Here is a 23,666-nt window from a genome sequence, read left to right as displayed (position 1 = left end):
CTCTTTATTTATTCTGAGCATGCGTGGCACTTTGTCCATCGGATTTGTGTACACACGATCGGAAATTCCGACAACGGATTTTGTTGTCGTAAAATTTTATAGCCTGCTCTCAAACTTTGTGTGTCAGAAATTCCAATGGAAAATGTGTGATGGAGCCCACACACGGTCGGAATTTCCGACAACACGCTCCGATCGCACATATTCCGTCGGAAAATCCGACCATGTGTACAGGGCATTAGTCCGTAGGGTTCAATATTGAGTTGGCCCACCCTTTGCAGCCATAACAGCTTCAACTCTTCTGGGAAGGCTGTCCACAAGGTTTAGAAGTGTAATATTGGGAATGTTTGACCATTCTTCCAGAAGCACATTTGTGAGATCATGCACTGATGTGGACGAGAAGGCCTGGTTCACAGTCTTCATTCTAATTCATTCCAAAGGTGATCTATTGGGTGCAGGTCAGACAAGTTCCTCCACCCCAAACTCGCTCATCCATGTCTTTATGGACCTTGCTTTGTGCACTGGTCCAAATCATTTGGTGGAGGGGGGATTATGGTGTGGGGTTCTCAGAAGAGTTGAAGCTGTTATAGCTGCACAGGGTGGGCCTACTCAATATTGAACCCTACAGACTAAGACTGGGATGCCATTAAAGTTCATGTGTGTGTAAAGGCAGGCGTCCCAGTACTTCTGGTTATATAGAGCGTGTATATGTATTCAATTTGCCTAAATATTTCCACGCCTCTGTCTAAAGTACATTCCTGTTTAGTGATCCAGGCGATCTGGATACATAAACTGTGCCATTCTTTGTATATTAGAAGATCTGTTCTTTATAATCCAGCAAAAAAGTTGGTTTATATTATTTCATAACTGACTTGCTCATTGCCGTTTTTTTAAGGTAAACCTTTCACTTGAGAAAATGCAGTTTGCCATTGCTGGCAGAAACACTCCCTCCCTAATCGTCTGTCAGAGAAGAGACATTCTGCCCTCCCTACACTAGATCCCCCCACTAAACTATTATATATAAGAGTCTTTTGGCTGGTCTGATGACATCAGGAATCCTTCCTCTTCTCCTCTGGCATTGGGTTGTGCGGTCCTTACTGCTGCACTGAACGGTATAACCTGTAAGCACCATTCAGTTTGTAATATTCTGAGCTCAGACTGTATGGTGATGTGATCCCAAGGGATAGGTTCAAGACAGCTTAGGTTTTGAGGAAGAGGAATGTATGATGGTGGCCTTCAAATAACATATAACACCAATGGCATCTACCAGCTAGCTAATTTTTTGTATTATTTTCAATATTACTGAGTTTTTTTTTCCTTTATTTTTTTTAGCTACAGCTCATCTTTAAACTGTCGCAGCCAGAAGAGAAAGTGCATAGATATGGCACAGAAAAAAAACAATAAAAGAATATTATTATTGCACTTAAACAATACCATGAGGTAGGGCTCCTTGCACACAGCCATCAGAAGAGGCGAAGGGGGGGGGGGGTGCTAACACAATGGCCAGTAGTGCAGCAAGATGACGGCTCAGTTCCCCTCTTCCACCTCTGAGTTGCTGACAGGCCAGGAGAAAAGAATGTGTTTACCTTCGCCTGTAGTGAACTTCATGCAATAGCTCTCTGCTGTCTGCTCAGAGCTGACTGAGAACTGAGCGATCAGCGGTCATGTGATTTCTCAGTTCCTGAGCTTAGAGCCAGCAGCAGACAGGTGCAGCATCAATCCAATGCTGAAACATTGAGAAGAGTACTTAAGTATTTTCTTTTTATCAATAATGTATGTTTTTGTTTTTTTGTTTTTTTTTTAACAGCCCTTCTCCTTCAAGAAGGAATTATTAACAAAGCATAGTTATAAAGTAACTTTTATTACATCAATGGTGTTGATTTAAACAGCAAATAGACGTTGCACTTTGCAAGTGCAGTTTGCAAGTGCAGTTGCTCCAGAGCCTTCCAAATGAGTGAAAACTTTGCTGACTTCCATTATCCAATCATGTGCAAGAAAAAATGCTGTTTTTTTATGTTCTTTGCATGTGATTGGGTATTATTTGAACGGTGAAGCTTTCTATAATTTACTAAGCTCTAGAACAACTGAACTTGCAAAGTGCACAGTCTATTTGCTTTTAGTGAATCAACCCCAATGTGTATATTATTCCCTCTGTATAAAAATAGTTGGTCACTTGTTGCCATCTACAGGCCTCTTATAAGAATTACTTTGCCTCATACACACAAGGTTTAGCATCAATTACCAGTGAAATACAAATCTGTTTTTCACACACACAAAGATAGCGTATTCTACATTAATTTTAAAATATACATGTTAAATCCTCTTAGATTTATGTAATTTATCTTATATATCTTTTGATACAAAGATTATATATATATATATATATATATATATATATATATATATATATATACACACACACAGTATCTCACAAAAGTGAGTACACACCTCACATTTTTGTAAATATTTTATTATATCTTTTCATGTGACAACACTGAAGAAATGACACTTTGCTACAATGTAAAGTAGTGAGTGTACAGCTTGTATAACAGTGTAAATTCGCTGTAAAAATAACTCAACACACAGACATTCATGTCTAAACCGCTGGCAACAAAAGGTTGTACACCCCTACGTGAAAATGTCCAAATTGGGCCCAAAGTGTCAATATTTTGTGTGGCCACCATTATTTTCCAGCACTTTTCTTAACCCTCTTGGGCATGGAGTTTACCAGAGCTTCACAGGTTGCCACTGGAGTCCTCTTCCACTCCTCCATGACGACATCACAGAGCTGGTGGATGTTAGAGACTTTGTGCTCCTCCACCTTCTGTGAGGATGCCCCACAGATTCCCAATAGGGTTTAGGTCTGGAGACGTGCTTGGTCAGTCCATCACCTTTACCCTCAGCTTCTTTAGCAAGACAGTGGTCGTTATCATGTTGGAATACTGCCCTGCGGCCCAGTCTCCGAAGGGAGGGGATCATGCTCTGCTTCAGTAAGTCACAGTACATGTTGGCATTCATGGTTCCCTCAATGAACTGTAGCTCCCCAGTGCCAGCAGCACTCATGCAGCCCCAGACCATGACACTCCCACCACTATGCTTGACTGTAGGCAAGACACACTTGTTTTTGTACTCCTCAATGGTTGCCGCCACACACGCTTGACACCATCTGAACCAAATAAGTTTATCTTGGTCTCATCAGACCACAGGACATGGTTCCAGTAATCCATGTCCTTAGTCTGCTTGTCTTGAGCAAACTGTTTGCAAGCTTTCTTGAGCATCATCTTTAGAAGAGGCTTCCTTCTGGGACAAGAGCCATGTAGACCAATTTAATGCAGCGTGCGGCGTATGGTCTGAGCACTGACAGGCTGACCCCCCACCCCTTCAACCTCTGCAGCAATGCTGGCAGCACTCATACGTCTATATCCCAAAGACAACCTCTGGATATGACGCTGAGCACGTGTACTCAACTTCTTTGGTCGACCATGGCGAGGCCTGTTCTGACTTGAACCTGTCCTGTTAAACCGCTGTATGGTTTTGGCCATCGTGCTGCAGCTTAGTTTCAGGGTCTTGGCAATCTTCTTATAGCCTAGGCCATCTTTATGTAGAGCAACAATTCTTTTTTTCAGATCTTCAGAGAGTTCTTTGCCATGAGGTGCCATGTTGAACTTCCAGTGACCAGTATGAGAGAGTGAGAGCGATAACACCAAATTTAACACACCTGCTCCCCATTCACACCTGAGACCTTGTAACACATAACAAGCCACATGACACTGGGGGGTGGGGTGGCTAATTGGGCCCAATTTGGACATTTTCACTTAGGGGTGTACTAACTTTTGTTGCCAGTGGTTTACACATTAATGGCTGTGTGTTGAGTTATTTTGAGGGGACAGCAAATGTACACTGTTATACAAGCTGTACACTCACTACTTTACATTGTAGCAAAGTGTAATTTCTTCAGTGTTGTCCCATGAAAAGATATAATAAAATATTTACAAAAATGTGAGGGGTGTACTCACTATATATATAAAGATAGATAGATAGCTACATATATTTATATATATATATATCTATATATACTGTATATACACACACAGTATTTTATTCTATAGTGATCTCCAAAGTTGGCATAGCAAGTGTAGCCATGTAGTTGCCACTAGTAACGAACATCCACCATTTCACCCCGCTGCCAGACTCCCATACATCACTTGCAGAGACAATGAACAGTCTTTTGTTGGTTTTGTTTTTTTTTTGTTTATTGGGGGGGTACAACTTGGTTGGGAAAAAGGGTATATGGGATGCCCATAGGATAGTTCATTTGCCATCATACTTTAAAGATTTTGGTTTAGCACATAGAGCCAGAAGAGATGATGTGCATTTTTAGTCACTATGATCTTTCTCCTGCCTCACCATGCAGACTGTCGCTCCTCCTCTGCTTAACTCCCGCACACTATTGCTTCCAGGATTTCCTCACCCATTACCGTGTAAGGATGAGGATATCACTCTTGACCGTGTAAGGGTGATGTTCCCAGAACTCCTCTCGTCCTGCACAAAGCTTAATGTCACATCCTCTTCTGTAAGCAAGAAGGACCCACTCTGAATAAATCCTTTAGCTAGCTCTGATTGCTCGCTGCTACTAGGCCAGAGGCCTGCAGCACCTCGCCCCGGAGGCCTAGTAGTTTATAAGCATGTTGGATGGTGGACTACTATTCCCAGCCAGCCCAGCTTGCAAATCCTATGCCCTCAGGCCACATCGATTTGACACATATCCCCACAGTCCTCTACACCAGGACTCCTCATCATTCACCATGTAATGATGAAGACTTTGCTAATGACCGTGTAGAACCAAAGTTCCCTCACAGACTTCCTGGCACATCCAGCCCTCCACTGTGGTAACACTCACCGACCTTTCTCTGCCCTGAGTCCTTGATGGAGAACTTGACCGGACCATACGTTCCGACAGCTTCACCTGCCCCTCTGCTCCAGGAGTTCTTTATCAATGACCGTATGATGATAAAGACATTGCCAATGACCATGTAAAGGCAAAGTTCCTTCACAGCTCTCCCCTCCTGCGATCGGCGCACCCCCCCCCCCCCCCAGATGGGGGTTCCCTCCTGCTGCTGTCTAGTATTCCATCCTCCACTTCACTCAGCCGACAACTCCCCTCTCAGTGGCATGTTACCTCAGCTTATATAGGAGGCCCGCCCCCTGCCAATACCAGTTGGGGATTGGTCAGAGCTCCCACATGAGCTGCCTGCCACTCCAGTTCCAGGCCCTGCCCCTCTTCCAGAATATTCTCCCTGGAAGCAGGGGAGGCGCCTCAGAACTAGAGAACAGGTGGCCACACCCACTGCTACTCTAACCACTCCCAGCCTCTCAGATTAAAACAGTCAGGCCTAGCTTGCAGCATAGGCCTGGCTAAATTTGTCTGTGCTGACAGTCTCCTAGTAAAAATCCTATTACTAGCACCTACCTATTGGTAGAGGGTGCTACACAAGAAAAATATGAATTCATTACTTTAGTTCTTATTTCATAATTTTAATCCAACTCAATTTTCATGTTACATGTACTTCTATATCTATCCATGTTCTTCCCAGTGTGGGAAAGGTTAATTAACTTCATACACCGGTCAGAGACTTTCTTATTAAAGAACTCCATCTGCTTTGGTTACCACTTGCATGCTCCATAGGACTTTGTACTGTACTGCACACACTGGACACCAGCTGCTGTCAGCAGAGAGCCCTGGTGTGGAGTTCCCTTCAGGCACAGGTGAGCACCATCTTTGCTCCTGATCTGAGAGCAATCCAGAGGTGGAATAAGAGGACTGAGCTGTCATTTTGCTGCACCCTTGGCCACGGTGTTAGCACCCCCTGTTTCCCCCTTTTGGTGGCTTTGTACAAAGTGCCCTACCTCATGGTAAAGGTAAGTGCAATATTATTTTAGTTTTAACTTTTAATGAAGTGGTTTACTGCACCAGACCTATGCACTTTATTTCCCCCTTTAGTTTTTAAGCCAGAAGTTTAGCACGGTAGCCAGCGATCTAGCATTTTTTAGGAGGTTAGTGATCACAGCCTCAGTTTCTCTTGTGATAGGTTTCCTGTTGCATTTACTTAAAGGAGAAGTACAGCCAAACTCGTATGCCTGTAGTTCTCCTATGGATCACAGGAGTGCAGTCCGTTCTGCACACCTGTGACCCATTTTCAGCAGACAGCAGGCTGAAGCCCACTGTCGGCTGATGTCACAGAGCCGGTCCAGGCTGGGGAAAGATCGCAACCATATGGTCGGGATATGCCCACATGCCTGGACCGGTACTTGGCTCAGCCTCTCAGCGAGCCGCTGAGAGGCTGAGCTGGCCGCTCCCACCCCCTCCACAGTCCAGCGATCCAGTGAGCATGGGGTGGGGGCAGGGCAGAGAGACGGTGATGGCGGTGTCAATGTCAGAGCTGGCGGGGGACCAATGCTACATCCACCTAGGCAAGTATGATTCTGGAAAAAAAAACTAATTCCAATACATCTCTTTTAAGGAGAGCCTTGAACCTAAATAGCAAGGATCGGTTACTTGGTAAACACTGCAATAAAGGGGAATACAAAATGGTGAGTGTGTGTGGGCTGGGTTGAGAGTATACTTACCTTTTCATGTGGGTTCTGCTTGTGTCACCTAAGTGAGGTTGACATCATCCTCCAGCTGGTGAGATACCAGAAGTGTATGAGTAGAAGACTATTGAAAGAAGTGCCCATCAGTTAATCATTGATCAATTGTTTTTCCATTTTCAGAGGTGTTTCAGAATTTAACAAAAGATGGAGGAGGCATCTACCTGACTGCAGAAGAGGTGAAAGCTTTTATTTTTTAATAATAACACCATGCAATGCTGACAGAACACTGGATCAGAACTACTAATTGCTACAGAATTTTTGCTTTTATATCTTGATATTACAAATACCGCTGGCTTCTTTTTTTTTTACAATTTCCATATTTTATTGCACTGATCCAACACTTTGTAGATTAAAGACTATTAAAAAGATGTTACATATATCAACACACATTTGGAGAACTGTTCAGACTTTGTCGTATTATTTTGATTTTATTATTATTATATTGTAGTTGTAATAAGGATTTTTATGTTGTTTTTAAATAGATTCTGTAATTTTGCCCTTTTGGGACAATATGACTGAGTATCTCTAAAGATGATCTGTATTTCAAAAAGCCCAGTAAAAAATAGGAATTTGGTACTTGCCGTAAAATCTATTTCTTGATGTCCATTGAAGGACACAGGAAGTCAATTGCCTTTGGGTTATATTGCTGATCTTGACTTCTTGATTCCCTCAATGGACAAGAAAGAAAAGAGATTTCATATTTCCCTCTCCAGTGTGCACCGTGTTCACTCTTTTCTGTCTTGTACAGTGCTATTCATGTCTTCTCTACCTGGTCCTGTGCCACGCAATGTGGTCTAATTCACTGGCTTTACCTTGTTACTGTGTTCCGTAGTGACTTAGCAGCCCATGGGAAGAACCATGATTCAGATGACATTTTTAATACAGATTACACTATACATGTCTGGTTTGGTTGCCTTGCACTATGTCTAAGATTACAAACATCTTTATATACAGAGAAAACACTGAATATTATCACAGAGAATCCTGAAAGCAGTTTACCAATTTTGTACTTTGTTTTATATTCCAGTGGATGCAGATTATAATGTCCAGCTAGTATCACATTGGACAATGCTGGTAAGTCATTTTGTATCCTCTTCCTGTAGAGAAACAAAAATAAGCTAAGAAAGACTGTTAATTTTAGGATCATGTGGGCAGCACAATGGCTAAGGGGTTAGCCCCTTCCGCTAAGCAGCACTAAGGTCGCCAGTTCAAAGTCCAGCCACAACACTACCTACCTGGAGTTTGCATGTTCTGCGTGTATGGGTTTCCTCCCACACTCTAAAGACATGATGTAGGTTAATTGGCTCCTATCTAAATTGGCCCTAGTATGTGTATGTATGAATGTGAGTTAGGGACCATAGATTATAAGCTCCTTGAGGGCAGGGTCTGATGTGAATGTACAGCATACAGTGGGTAAAATAAGTATTGAACACGTCACCATTTTTCTAGGTAAATGTATTAACCACTTCAGCCCCGGAAGGATTTTCCCCCTTCCTGACCAGAGCACTTGCGATTCGGCACTGCGTCACTTTAACTGACAATTGCACGGTCGTGTGACGTTGCACCCAAACAAAATTGATGTCCTTTTTTTCCCACAAATAGAGCTTTCTTTTGGTGGTATTTGATAGTCTCTGCAGTTTTTTTTTTTTTTTGCGCTATAAACAAAAAAAGAGCGACAATTGTGAAATAGTGAAAAAAAAGCAATATTTTTTACTTTTTGCTATAATAAATATCCCCCAAAAGTATATAAAAAAAAACACATTTTTCCTCAGTTTAGGCCGATATGTATTCTTCTACATATGTTTGGTAAAAAAAAATCGCATTAGGCGTATATTGATTGGTTTGCGCAAAATTTATAGCGTCTACAAAATAGGGGATCGTTTTATGGCATTTTTATTATTTTTTTTTTTTTATTAGTAATGGCGGCGATCAGCAATTTTTATCGTGACTGTGACATTATGGCGGACATATCGGACACTTTTGACACTATTTTGGGACCATTGTCATTTATACAGCGATCAGTGCTATAAAAATGCATGGATTACTGTGTAAATGACACTGGCAGTGAAGGGGTTAACCACTAGGAGGCGATGAAGGGGTTAAGTGTGTCCTAAACACACAAGTGTGGCTTCAACACACATGACAAAGATCACTGCTCTCGATGACAGAGAGCAGTGATCTCTGTCATGACACTAGGCAGAACAGGGAAATTCTTTGTTTACAAAAGCATCTCCCCATTTTACCTCTCCGTGACACGATTGTGGGCACCCGGCGTATATCGAGTCCACGGGACTCGCGGTCATGGAGAACGCGGCAGGCAGTGCCGCTTCTTAAAGGGGACGTACCTGTACGCCCTTTTGCCCACCTGTGCCATTCTGCCAACGTATATCGTCGTGCAGTGGTCGGGAAGCGGTTAAAGGTGCTATTAACATGAAATTTTCACCACATGTCGGTAACAACCCATGCAATCCATACACACAAAGAAACCAAAACAAATAACTTCAGAAACGAAGTTATGTGTAATAAAATGGAATGACACAGGGAAAAAGTATTGAACACAGGAAGAAAGAGAGGTGCAAAAAAGCTGAAATCTAACAGTAATTAGAAAGCAATCCTGCCCCTTGTCAGTGAAAATTAATATCAGCTGGTTCAGTCTCAACTGATGGCCTATAAAAAGGTGTTTCATTAATAAGGTGTCACACAAGAAACATCTTGTGATGGGTAAAAGCAGAGAGCTCTCTCAAAACCTTATTGATGCAAAACATACTCATGGTATTGGTTAGAGAAGGATTTCTAAACATCTGAATGTTCCAGTGAGCACTGTTGGGGCCATAATCCGGAAGTGAGGAGAACATCATTTCACCATAGTTTAGAAGAGCAGAAAAATATATTGGTGGGCTCAAGACTTTATAGGCACAATAATGAGGGTAGTATATAGTTAAAATATTATTTTATTTCGAAGTTATTACATAAAAGCAGGGGAAAAGGAAGATGTAAAAACCAATCACAGTTTACAAATTATGCACTCCATACACATTGGGTTGGTTGGTGAAAAGAGATACACAGAACTTATGAAACCAACAAGAGACATGCAACTTATTGATCTATATAGTTACAGTACATTATGTTGAACCAAGCGTTATGTGATGGTGGCAATCAATTTCTGTATGAGCTCGACATGTTGCGCGCCGCATGCGCTTCTTCAGGAGCACAGAATTAAGGTACTGTAATGGATAATACATTTTGTAAAGGAAACAACATCATTTTATGTCTATATATAAGTTTATATCTAAACAATAACGTAGAATGGTAAAAAAAGGCTGTTATAATATCATCAATGGGATATCTATCCTGCAGTGGTCAGGCGGAGCAAAGGCGATGTGGGGACGGATGTAACATAGTACAAATTAATAGTAGAAAGATAGGATGAATAATGGAGTATAACATAAGATATAGAATCAGGTGAGGTTAAGGTGAACAATGAGGGAGGTAGGAAGGGAGGAAGGAGATAGAAGTAAAAAGGGGATGAATGAAGAAGGGGGGGGGAGGGGGGAAGGGGAAGAAAGGGGGGGGGGGGGGAGGAAGGGAGAGGGGGGGAAAGGAGGGGAAGGGGGAGGGGGGAAAAGAGAGGGGAGAGGAAAGAAGGGAAATAGGAACGGGGAAGGGAAGGAAATGTGGAAGGGGGAACTAGGGGGGGAAGAGGAAGGGGAGGGAAAGGAAGGGGAAGGGGGGGGGAGAAAGGAAGGAAAGGGGGGGGGAAGAAGAAAAGGAAAAAGGGGGGGGAGGGGGGGGGGAGAGGGGGGGGAGGGGGGATAGGGGAAAAGAAGAAGGAAAAAGAAAAAGGGAAAAGAGGGAGGGCAGGGGGGATTTATAACTATGCTTAGGAAGGGAGAGGGGGTAAAAACAGAACCACAGCAATCTCCTTAATCAGTGGTAGTAATTCCCAGCACTCTCAGCGGTAATTGTTTGAAGGAAGAGGGTATGTAGTAATAAGAAGCAAACATGGAAGTTGCATCAAAGTGCATGAAGACTTTGGTTCCTTGGGGAGCTATTCAATCTGAGCCCCAATCCTGCTGAGTCTGTTAAATCGATAGAAATTGTATTATGAAGATAAGTCATAGAAGGGGCTATAATAGAAGATGGTAGGGATGTAAGCTTACCTGGATATATAGCATCTAACTCGTATGTGGAGAAGTTGGTGGTGAAGAGCCGCACAGCTGTCCGGCCGCAAGCGACTATGGTAAGGATAGTACAGAGAGAGACGCCAAACAGGCGTCTCTTGTACATCCGCCCCGCCTGTAGTCACCAATCGGCGTGGCCGACGTGACGTCATTCAGGCCGGCCGCGGGCGCGTACTGCGCATGCCTAGATCCCCGGCAAGCTCCGAACAGCTGACGGAGCATCGGGGATAGAGGAGGCAGTCGCGTCCTGGTAACCCAGCAACCAGGGTGGACCCGGAACCGCAACGTAGACTCCCCATCCCCCACAGAGGGCCAGACGGCCGACGATGCAGGGAGGGGGAGAAGGCGGTATCACTCCAGCCGTCCCCGCATAGCAGAGACGCCGGGAGGTCCGCCACCAATATCTCACCCCTCAGTGCAATCACACAGACGCCCGCCCACAGTGGGGGAGGAGGGGGGACACGGCGCAGCCGCAAGCCAGCCGAAAGGTTGTCAAGGGATACCAAATGCGCCAAACATCTACAGGGTAGAAGTGGCGCTGGGCGGCCGCACATTGCCCCTAGTAACTCCGCCATGAACCTACAGGGGAGGGATAAACCCATGGCGATAGTACAGCCTTTTAAAGAAAATAAAAATAAAAGTAAGCAAAAATAAGTCGCATTAATGTAATATATAATAATAATTGACAATGAACGGCATAAAGGAATCATTACGACAATTGAGTTAAAAGGGAAGGGATAAGGGGAAATGTGATGTGATGGGGCGGGGAAAAGGGGGGATAGGGGTGAGATGAGAGGGGGGGTAGGAGTGGGTAGGGACTTACATCATATTTGTACATATACTGGAGTTGTTGAAAATATGTCAGTTGGTTTACATAGTCTGAAAATGCATATGGAAAACGTGTGAAGAGTTAGCCAAATTGGCTAAGAAGAAAATACCATCTCATTTCAATTAGTGAGTAATGACAGCTAGATATGTTAGTATTTATCCAATATGACCCAGAAGGTCCAAAAGGATAAAAATATGTGAGAAATATAAAATGGTAAACATGCCCAGAGTAAATGGGTTGAAAATATTTAGAGAAATGGTTTGTAGGATTGGGCTTCGTTGATCCCAGGGGGGAAAGTGGCCCCTAGGCGTTCAATCCAAAGAGTTTCTTGCTGGCATACTTTCTTGTCCCAATCTCCACCCCTGGGATCTGTTGGAATTACTGTTAACGCAATAAACGAGATGAGAGAGGTATTAAATTTGTGGTAGAGGTCAAGATGCCTGCTGACTGCTGTCACCATTTTCCCCCCTCCCCCTTCCCCTCCTTTCCCCCCCTCTCCCTTCCTTTCCCCCCCCCCCCCCCTTTTCTTCCCCTTCCCCCCTCCCCCCCCCCTTCTTCATTCATCCCCTTTTTACTTCTATCTCCTTCCTCCCTTCCTACCTCCCTCATTGTTCACCTTAACCTCACCTGATTCTATATCTTATGTTATACTCCATTATTCATCCTATCTTTCTACTATTAATTTGTACTATGTTACATCCGTCCCCACATCGCCTTTGCTCCGCCTGACCACTGCAGGATAGATATCCCATTGATGATATTATAACAGCCTTTTTTTACCATTCTACGTTATTGTTTAGATATAAACTTATATATAGACATAAAATGATGTTGTTTCCTTTTACAAAATGTATTATCCATTACAGTACCTTAATTCTGTGCTCCTGAAGAAGCGCATGCGGCGCGCAACATGTCGAGCTCATACAGAAATTGATTGCCACCATCACATAACGCTTGGTTCAATATAATGTACTGTAACTATATAGATCAATAAGTTGCATGTCTCTTGTTGGTTTCATAAGTTCTGTGTATCTCTTTTCACCAACCAACCCAATGTGTATGGAGTGCATAATTTGTAAACTGTGATTGGTTTTTACATCTTCCTTTTCCCCTGCTTTTATGTAATAACTTCGAAATAAAATAATATTTTAACTATATACTACCCTCATTATTGTGCCTATAAAGTCTTGAGCCCACCAATATATTTTTCTGCTCTTCTAAACTCTTGTATATAAGACGTGGCACCTGCAACTCATCCCGTATCCGCATGACCACTATGCGATGATACGATTTTAATCTATTAAATCATTTCACCATAAACCAGGTGCTCCTCTCAAGGTTTTTGACAGAGGAGTGAAAAGAATTATCAGAAGAGTTGTACAAGAGCCAAGGATCACTTGTGGAGAGCTTCAGAAAAACCTGGAATTAGGTACAATTGTTTCAAAGAAAACAATAAGTAATGCACTCAGTCGCAATGGAAAAATCATGTTGAAGCTTGTTTAAAGTTTCTGTACAACATTTAGACAAGCCTGTGAAATACTGGGCCAAAATCACACCTGAGCAATGCATGCGACTAGTTTCTCCATACAGGAGGCGTCTTTAACCACTTCAGCCCCGGAAGAATGTACCCCCTTCCTGACCAGAGCATTTTTTGCGATTCGGCACTGTGTCGCTATAAGCGTTTATTGATTGGTTTGTGCAAAAGTTATAGCGTCTACAAAATAGGGGATAGTTTTATGGCAATTTTATTGATTTTTTTTTTTTTTACTAGTAATGGCGGCGATCAGCGATTTTTATTGTGACTGCGACATTATGGCGGACATATCGGACATTTTTGACACATTTTTGGGACCATTATCATTTATACAGCAATCAGTGCTATACAAATGCACTGATTCCTGTGTAAATGACACTGGCAGTGAAGGTGTTAACCATTAGGGGGCAGTGTAAGGGTTAAGTATGTCCTGGGGAGTGTTTCTAACTGTGGGGGGGCGTGGCTACATGTGACAAGTCACTGATCTCTGCTCCCGATCACAGGGAGCAGAGATCAGTGACACTGTCACTAGGCAGAACGGGGAGATGCTTGTTTACATTAGCATCTCCCCGTTCTTCCTCTCCGTGAGGCGATCGCAGGCTACCCGCGGCGATCGAATCCGCAAAACCCTCAATCTGCCTCACGGAGTTCCCGGCCGGCGGCGCGCACGCAATGGCACAGCGGCAAATTTAAAGGGACGAACGGGTACGTCCATTTGCCCAGCCGTGCCATTCTGCCGACATACATCGGCGTGCGCCGGTCGGGAACCGGTTAAGCTGTCATTACCAACAAAGGATTTTGTACCAAGTATTAAATACATTTCAGTTAGTGTGTTCAATACTTTTTCCCTGTGTCAGTCCATTTTATTACACAGAACTTAAAGCGGGGGTCCGCCTATCTATCGTTTTTTTTTTTTTGAGTTCATTCACAAACTTTTCTTCTCAGCATTACATACTCACATATTGTGTGTAATATGTCCCCTGTGTCAGATTTCGTCGGAAAGAATAACTTATATTATTCACTGCAGGCGGTTTCCATCTTCATTGTGGGCATTTGAAGCCCACAAGCATTTATTTCCTGGATGTGGTGAATGCTGTGCTCCCAGCATTCACCGCTCATTCCCGCACATGCTCAGTGGCATCCTGGGAAGCCTGAGACTAACTCCCAGGAGTCTGGGAGAGGTTAGAAACACGCCTACTCCCATGGGAGGAGAACCAGGAAGTGCAAAGAAGAATAGAAAAATAAAAGGTAATTACGGCGATTTAAATTTTTTTAAATGGCATGTCAGCATCTAGGCAAGGAAGAGAATACATACAGATATTGTTCAAAATTTGGGTGGAACTCCGCTTTAATTTCTAAACGTATTTGTTTTGGTTTCTTTGTATGTATGGATTGCATGGGTTGTTACCGACATGTGATAAAAATCTCATGGCAATAGCACCTTTAGAAATATATTTAGCTAGAAAAATGGTGACGTGTTCAATACTTATGTGTAATGTCCCAATCGGAAGCACTGCAAGGTTCCAGCATATACACTATATAGTCAAATGTATGTGGACACCTGACTGTCACACCTACAAGAAGGCCAAAAGTTTAGATACCCTGCAAATTATTGAGTTTCCAGTGAAGGATATTGTTAATACATACTAAGACATATTAGACAATTGTGCAGTTTGGGGAAGGCTCTCTTCTAATCCAGTATGACTGTGGACAAAGTCAGCTCCATAAAGACATGGTTTGATACATTTGGTGTGGAGGAACTTAATTGGCCTGCAAAGATTCCTGACCTAAACCCTAATGAACACCTTTGGGTTGAATTGGAATGCTAAGAGCCAAGTCTTCTCATACAACGGTACCTGATCTCATAAGTGCTCTTTTAGCTGAATGGGATCAAATTCCCAAAGGAAAGACTTTGCTGAAAAGTGGAGGCTGTTATAGCCACAAAGGGGTTCATATTAATATATCCTATAACCAGTGCTGGGACAAGGCCATTTGGTGCCCAGGGCGAAGATGGCAAACTGCGCCCCCCCCCCCCCCGTTTTTAATACAGAATCAATGTTGTTTGGCTAAGCATGGCAGAGTATAGCCGAGCATGGCTGGGTATCACCGAGTATTGCAGAGTATGGCTGGGTATGGCGGGGTATCGCAGAGTATGGCTGTGTATGGCATGGTATCGCCGAGTATGATTGGGTATGGCAGAGTATTGCGGGGTATTGTGGGGTATTGCAGGGTATTGCACAGTATTGTGGGGTATTTCACAGTATTTCAGGGTATTGCAGAGCATTGCAGAGTATTTCAGGGTATTACAGAGTATTGCACAGTATTGCGGGGTATTGCAGAGTATTGCACAGTGTTGTGGGGTATTGCGGGGTATTGCAGGGTATTGCAGAGTATTGCGGGGTATTGCAGAGTTTTGCACAGTGTTGTAGAGTATTGCGGGGTATTGTACAGTATTGCGGGGTATTGCAGAGTATGGTGGAGTATTGCAGGGTATTGCAGAGTATTGTGGGGTATTTCAGAGTATTGCACAGTATTGTGGGATATTGCAGAGTATTGCACAGTGTTGTGGAGTATTGCGGAGTATTTCAGGGTATTGCAGAGTATTGCACAGTATTGTGGGGTATTGCAGAGTTTTGCACAGTGTTGTGGGCTATGGGCTGGTTGTTAAGTGGTTAACCTCGCCTCAGCCTCCTCCCCTCCCCCAATCCAGCCATTTATTAATCTGTTTTTTTAGTACTTTTACACAAGTTCAGTCAGAACACTGGCACACACTGCAATCTAAATTCTACCTTAGCTTCCTTCCAGTCTCCAGAATCCAGCGGCAGCTACACGAGTAGAGACAGCCAGCCAGGCAGGCAGCAGCTCCTCGGCTCCTCGAGGTAACAGCGCGCCGACTCTGACACAGCTCCCTGCGCTCCTCTGCGTCCTCCCTCGCCTCCGGCCGTGAGTGACGTCACGGCGCTGGCAGGGACTACGGGACTCCTCCGTAGGGGAGTAAACTGTCTGTGACACAGAGAAGTTGTGCTGAGGTCCGAAATTTAGGGGTCATGCAGGAGGCAGAGCGCAATTATACAGTGCCGCTGAGCGCTGACATTATGAAACGTAGGTCACTTTCACAAATACACTGGCGGTGGGGGGTGGGGGGCGGTGGCCATGGCTGCAGGCTGCGCCCCCCCCCCCCCATTGCAAATGGTACCGCCCAGGGCACGTGCCCCTTCCGCCCCTGCCTTGTACCGGCCCTGCCTATAACATAAGATATATTTGATTTTAGGTCCACATTAAGCAATTTTCCTTCATTGAAATTTACTTACTTTACAGGTTAAATCACGTTAACTCTAGCCGCCACCAACATAGAGCTTACATCAGTGGCAGCTTCAGCTTTTACACAGAGCAGCTGGGAGTGTATATGTACTTTGCACACCAACTCGACCTGATCATATCCACAAACAAGGGAAGATATCATACCCCCCGTCTGACCTAGGGTTGCCCCCTGTCCAGGATTCACCCAGACAGTTTGCAGTTTGGGTTTATAATAATGCGTCCGGGTTTCAGACTGCCTGAAACCCGGGCACATTATCCAGACCGGACTATGGCTTCCCAGCAGGGTTGCTGACCGACTAAGCCAAAAGTGTCTGTTACACTTTCTTTCACAGTGCCCAAAGTCAGCACTAACAGTCCCCCCCCCACACACACACACACACACACACACACACACACACACACACACACACACACACACAGACGTGAGTTGGTGGGAAATTTGAAGCCCAGCAGCCACAGATACATCTGGATGAGAGGTGCTGACTGCCAAGGGATGAGTGAGCTCACCATCCATCCCTGTCTGTGACTGAAGTCTCACCCCTCCCCCTTCTCTCTCCTGCCTCTGTGTGAGTACACTAAGGTAAATCAGGGTTCTCAGAGCACTCTTTACATCAGAGTCCACAGTGTTCCCCCTTACATCAGTGTTCTCTCCGTACATCAGAGTTCTCAGTGTTCCCCCTTAAATCAAGGTTCACAGAGCATCCCTTATGTCAGAGTCTCCAGATTTCCCCCTTACAGTGCAAAGGAACTCTGCAAATTCAGATGTAAAATGGGAACTCTGTGGACTCTGATGTAAAGGGGGACTCTTGTGATTAACGTCATATCATTTATCACAAAATTTATGTATAGTTTATACCATGCAAAAAAAATTGCTGTGCACCGCGTTCGGGTTTGACTTTAAGACAAGGTGGCACCCCTAGCGGTGCCCCTCCCACCAGCGGCTCCCCTCCTCATGTGGTTCCTGTGCTCTCCCGCTCTTACTGAAGCCCAGGAACACAACTGCTGGCTAGGGGAGGGAGAGCGTTGTGAGACCGAGGCAAATCCATACCTTGATCAATACCTTGATTGCAAACAATAAAACTGGAAATGATATCACTTCCGGGTTCAGATGCACCATTTCCTGGCCAGTACAGCCAGGGGACACAACTAGCCAAGCAGATCTGTGCTTAGTTAGATGGTGTGAAGGGCAGAGGAGAAATTGGGGTCTATTAGACCCCTAATGTCCCCATAAAGAGTACCTGTCACCTGCCCAATGCTATCACATAAGGGTTTATTAAACCCTTGCGATAGCAATCAGGTAAAAAAAAATAAAAAAAATAAAAGAAAAACGTTTTAACCGCTTCAGCCTCGGAAGATTTTACCCCCTTCCTGACCAGAGCACTTTTTGTAATTCAGCACTGTGTCACTTTAACTGAGAATTGCGCAGTCGTGCGACGTTCAACCCAAACAAACGCGTGTGCCCCTAGTGGCCACAGGGCGAAGCGACTTAACATAACGTCGCTTCGCTCAGCCGTGCCATTCTGCCGCAGTAAAACTGCGGCTGCTGGTTGGCAAGTGGTTTAAAAATTAAAGTAAAATATATTACATTAAAAAAAAAAAAGTTGTCCTAACCCCCGTTGCCCCGCACAACTGTGCAAATGCAAGCACAGGGTGCACACATGCATGTAAATCGCGGTCACACCACACGTGTGATAAATCGCCACAAACGTCAGAGTGAGAACAATAATTGTAAAAAAAGAGCTCCTAGTGAACTATAAACAGATGAGCTGTAAAGGCTCTTAAAGCATCACCTATGGAGATTTTTGGGCTCCATCATTTTTAGCGATATCGTGGGCTCACAAAATTTTAAGACATGGAAAGTTTGGTATCTATTTACTTGATGCAACCTCATCTTTTATATTTTAACCAAAAATGGGTATTCAATTGTGTGCACTAAAATTAATTTTATATTTTTTCCTAGAAATTTGTGTTCTATAAACAGCTGCACAAATATAATGTGACATAAACATTTTCAAAAATCACCTTTTTATTCTACAGGGCCTCTGCTTTCAGAAAATGTATAATATTCTGGGGGTTTAAGTAATTTTATTGCCAAAAATTTAGATTTTTACATTCCCCTAAACAGACCAGCTGAAGTACTGCATGGCACCTTTTAGCCTGACTCTGGGAATAGCTCTTTGAACGCTTTTTATCCAACGCATGTTGGCTCAAACTTGTCTTGCATACACACGGTCACGCAAATGTTGTCGGAAATTCCGATCGGCAAGAACGCGGTGACGTACAACACGTACGACGAGCCGAGAAAAATGAAGTTCAATAGCCAGTGCGGCTCTTCTACTTGATTCCGAGCATGCGTGGAATTTTGTGTGTCGGAATTGTGTACACACGCTCGGAATTTCCAACAACAAGTTTTATTGTTGGAAAATTTGAGAACCAGCTCTCAAACATTTGTTGTTGGAAATTCCGACAGCAAATGTCCGATGGAGCATACACACGGTCGGATTTTCCGACAACGAGCTCACGTCGAACATTTGGTGTCGGAAATTCCGACCGTGTGTACGCGCCAAAACACTTCTGAATGGAAATCAGCAACAGAAACATTTTGTTTGTTGTTATTAAGCAGAGCGGAGAAAGGTTACATTTTCTCTTGGATTTATATTGCTATGTTCATCTATCCTAGTAACCCCTTCACACTGTATCTTGACCAGGTGTCATAAAGCATTTGATTATAGGCATAACTTGGCAAAACAACAAGTCAAACTGCTTTGAAAATTGCTAGGAGCTAGTATGTTTTGGCAAAATAGACATGAAAACTCTCCTTCGCCTAAAAACCTTTACCCCACTCTTAGCATTTTTCCATTCTTATGCCGCGTACACACGGGCGGACTTTTCGACCGGACTGGACCGTCAGACTTTCCAGCGGACTTTCGACGGACTTTTGACAGACTTCGGACGGACTTTCTAATGAATGCACTTGCCTACACACGATCACACCAAAGTCCGACAGATTCGTACGTGATGACGTACACCGGACTAAAATAAGGAAGTTGATAGCCAGTAGCCAATAGCTGCCCTAGCGTCAGTTTTTGTCTGTCGGACTAGCATACAGACGAGCGGATTTCTGGGTCCGGCGGAGTTACGACGTAAAGATTTGAAGCATGTTCCAAATCTAAAGTCTGTCAGATTTGCCACTAGAAAAGTCCGCTGAACACACGATCGGATTGTCCGACGGATTTGGTCCGTTGGCGTCCGTCAGACCAGTCCGGTCAAAAAGTCCGACCGTGTGTATGCCCCATTAGAGTCTGTTCACATCAGGTGTGTTGGGCAGAACTGTAAAACTGCCCAGCGCAGTCCAACACAAGATTAGGCAAAAAGCCCAGTTTCTTATCATGTAGGTTCACTCCACTGTGCAGGGATAAGTGTGCAGTAAAAAATATTATGGCATGCACTTATACAGACATTCCTTATAAAAGCCCTTCCAGTAAGCCTCAGTTTAGTGTGTTTCAGTCATGGACTCTCTCTCTCTGAACTTACTTTCCCCCTTTTTACTGGGTTTTGTTCCACAGGATTCACCTATCAATCTGTAGCTGTTCCATAGCTACTGAGGCTTTTATGTGCATCCGGATCGTTTCAGTCTCCTGCTAAACCTTATGGCCCATACACACGATCCGAATATTGTACGACCGATCGTATGACCGTTCTCGCTTAATAGTCGCAAGTAGAAATTGAATAGCTAAATAAAGTCACAAAAATTCTCGTTCGACAGACGAAAAAATCGGAAGTGATGTCATGTGTTTTAATGTATTTGTATTGTATTTTCGGACGACAACTATACTGACTAAACGAAAATCGTACGATCTGGAATCGTACAAGGAAAATTTTCGGGTATGTCCGATCGAATAATATCGGATGAACGGTCGTGATTGGCTGTCGAAAGTAGGGTATACACGATCCGAATATCGTACGATCCTTCCTCGGACGACCGTTTTCGTACGATATTTGGATCGTGTGTATGGGCCATTAGGGGCTGTACTTAGACCCTACTTTGAAGAAGATGCAGGGCCAGCCTGTAATGTTACTGTGTGGGCACTAACGTTGGCCCAATGTGCTTCACAGCTGTGGAGGTTGTAAGACCCCCTTTTTGGGGACACTGAGAGCACTGCACATTGAAGATCACAAAGGCAGAGATAGGGGGTCAGGGGGCCTGGCCCACTCACTGTGACCCCCATCCCCATCATATATCCTGGGCTCCACTGTCCTGCCTGAGGGCCTGGGACCAGCATGGTTGGTGTCACTGGGTAAAGCAGAGGGGGCATAGTAAACATCCATTCGCTGATCCTCCCTCTGACAAATGAACCGGGAAGGGACATGTATTACGTCACTTCCTGGTTCAAAGCTGTCATTCCCTGGCAGCACTGACCAGGAAATGGCCTAGATTTAACCTCCCTGGCTGTATGATTATTTCAGATTTTAGGTGCTGAAAGCGGTACCATTATTTTGCATGGAAATTTGGCGTTTTATATTGTAGGTCTGTAAATCTTAACAATAACACACTTAAATCTGTCCAAACCAGAGTCTAGTAGATATCCCGGGTATGATAAAGTTTGAAACACAAAAACATAAATTATAATATAATAAATAAAAATAAATAATTAAAAAAAAAATAGTAATAAAATAAATTTCCCCACAATTCACTATCGCTCAATTCTGCAAGTGTTCTAATTTACTATCGCTGTTTTCTAGCTGGTCTAAAACCACTTTTGACGTAAAGGGACACTTTTTGGTTGCTATGGACAATCTCCAGTTTCCAGGCAGAAAGAACAGTGTATATCATGTAAAACTGCATCCAGGGCATGGGCCAAAGCACTGGGGACAAAAGGGATGTGAAATCATTTCATACAGTACTGTAATCTGTAAGATTACAGTACTGTATGTGTTATGATTTTTACTTTTTTTTTAATTTGCCGCCAGGCTCCGCCCCCGTGCGTCGCGCCGCTCGCAGGGAACGGAGCCTGGCACGGAGAGGCTTCGGAGGAGGACGGAGCCCTCGGACACTGCGGGTGACATCGCAGGATCCCGGGGACAAGGTAAGTAAAGCCGCCCCAGGATCCTGCAATGCGATCCCGAGTGTGGCTCGGGGTTACCGCTAATGGTACTGAATTTTAACCCCGAGCCACACTCGGGAAAACCGTCAGGGAGGCTACAGCAGCTAATGGAGCATTAGCTCCATTAGCTTCAGTGGAGTGCAGGGGAGACATCAGAGGTCTTAAAGACAACATGTCACTGTAAACATGTTATCACATAGGGGGTTATTGGTCTGCTATGTGATAGCAATGAAGTTAAGTGAAAAAAAATGTAAACATTTAAAGTGACGCATAAAAAAACCCCAAAAAATTATGCTACATATGTCACACATCGGTGGAGTAAGAATGATAAATATAGGGCCACCATTCATTCTTGTACGGGCTTTTAAAATGTCGTTAATGGACTAAATTTGAGAAAGATCTCAAATTTGCATGCACTAAAATGAACTTGAGTGTATTTTTATGATATATTTGTGTATATATTATGTGTATGTATTTGATAAACTGTTGCACTAATATAGTGTGATTTAAAAAATTGCAACTAGTGGCATTTTATTCTCCATGGCCTCTGCTTTCATAAAATATATAATACGTGGGGGTTTAACACGTGTGCAGGAGAAAAAATTCAAAACCATCTCCCACAGCAAAAGAGTTAAAAATTTTAATTGACGATAAAAAGTTTTTTGTGCTACAGTAACATATCCCATTGGTTTTCCAGCATCATGGCCACCCACTGTGAACACGCAAGACAAACTGGAAGACTGATCTTCAAAATGAATACTTGGAAAGATTAACACCAAAGTGTGCTTTATTTTTTAAAATGTTTGTTTTTAAATTTTATATTTTTATAGCAGCTTAAGGTTAATGTACAGTTATGCGGCAGATTCAACTACTATTTGATGTACTTAGCACTAGGACTATATGGTAACACTGGATGGATGTACACACTTCTGAGTTCTAGGTACTCTTCCTTCTCGGGATTCCCTGGTTTCCCTCCAGCAGCACTCTATACATTACTGTGATATGACTGTGAATGATACCCGCGCGTTCCTTTCTCCCCTTTAATAGGGATTCCGAATACCATTTTTGAGAAGCCCAACCTAATTCTCGGAGCATGACCAGGGACACAACTTGAATTCAAGTGGCTCGATAGCAAGATTTTGATGCGTCCTCCCATCAGTTTCCCTCTGTTCATTGCTGAAGGCAATAAATCAGCTCAGAGATGGGGGGAAGAAAGAGAGATTTGTTACTAAGCACAGCTCAAGATCAGGGTTTCCTTACCTGTAAACTGATTTTCTATGTTTAAGTTGCCTTAATAAACTCCCTAGTGGAGGCCCCTGGAGGTTTCAAAGGATCCCTTTACCAGTCCACATAAAGTCCCTTACTTTCAAAGCCCCAAAACCTTTGTGGTCAGAAGGGATGGTATCTGCAGGTGTCCATCATAATTCCAGCCCCAACTGCAACCAATGTAACAGGTGACATGTTGTTTTGGGTTGATCTCAACCTGGTACCTGAATTTGTAGATAACATTTTAGAGTAATTAATAGTGAAGAAATTTTAAATGAACTGTAATATGGTAAATGTTATATTTTAAATGTTATGGATGTTCTTATGTGTCTTATTTTTGTTTTTTGAAAAAATAAATTAAAGGCCGACAGAAGCTAATAAATGTTCAAAAAAGCTATTTCTCTGTCATTCTGTTATGAAGTTAAAGTGGTACTCTAGGCAAAATATTTTTTTTCTCAGTTCCTTGTGTAACAAAGTCTTCTTTCTCTCACAGAAGTTGAACTGAACTCAGGAACTCTACTGCCATCTAGTGGCCATTTGTAGAACTGTTCTTATTTCTTCCGTTCCTGTTTTCCCTACTGTTAATATTAATGTTCTATACTGCTATACACTCCCCTGTTCATATGATATCCCCTGTTATGTTGACCTCCATTGTTTGGTAAAGTAGAAATTGCATATCACCACTAGTCTGATCATTTGGCTTATACCATTACACAACAGACCTTGCCGCCACTTTCATCTGGGGTTTATCTTTGCTAAAAAGCTGTATACAGTATGTGCAG

General features: G+C 43.4%; 1 protein-coding gene across 1 annotated transcript in view; it reads left to right on the top strand.

Moving 5' to 3' along the window:
* LOC141140786 (calpain-13-like) overlaps window positions 1–23,281 on the top strand; it is a 196,101-nt gene extending 172,820 nt beyond the window's left edge. The window contains exons 24-26 of the mRNA XM_073628284.1: window positions 6,769–6,824; window positions 7,676–7,722; window positions 22,316–23,281. Coding sequence (XP_073484385.1) covers window positions 6,769–6,824; window positions 7,676–7,702 — 83 coding nt within the window. The 3' untranslated portion in view covers window positions 7,703–7,722; window positions 22,316–23,281. The remainder of the gene's footprint in view (window positions 1–6,768; window positions 6,825–7,675; window positions 7,723–22,315) is intronic.
* The last annotated feature ends 385 nt before the right edge of the window (window positions 23,282–23,666 follow it).

Source organism: Aquarana catesbeiana, linkage group LG04 (assembly GCF_042186555.1).
Source record: "Aquarana catesbeiana isolate 2022-GZ linkage group LG04, ASM4218655v1, whole genome shotgun sequence".
NCBI lineage: Eukaryota > Metazoa > Chordata > Amphibia > Anura > Ranidae > Aquarana > Aquarana catesbeiana.
Note: the sequence above shows the minus strand (reverse complement) of the source record. Positions and strands in the feature narration are given on the sequence as shown.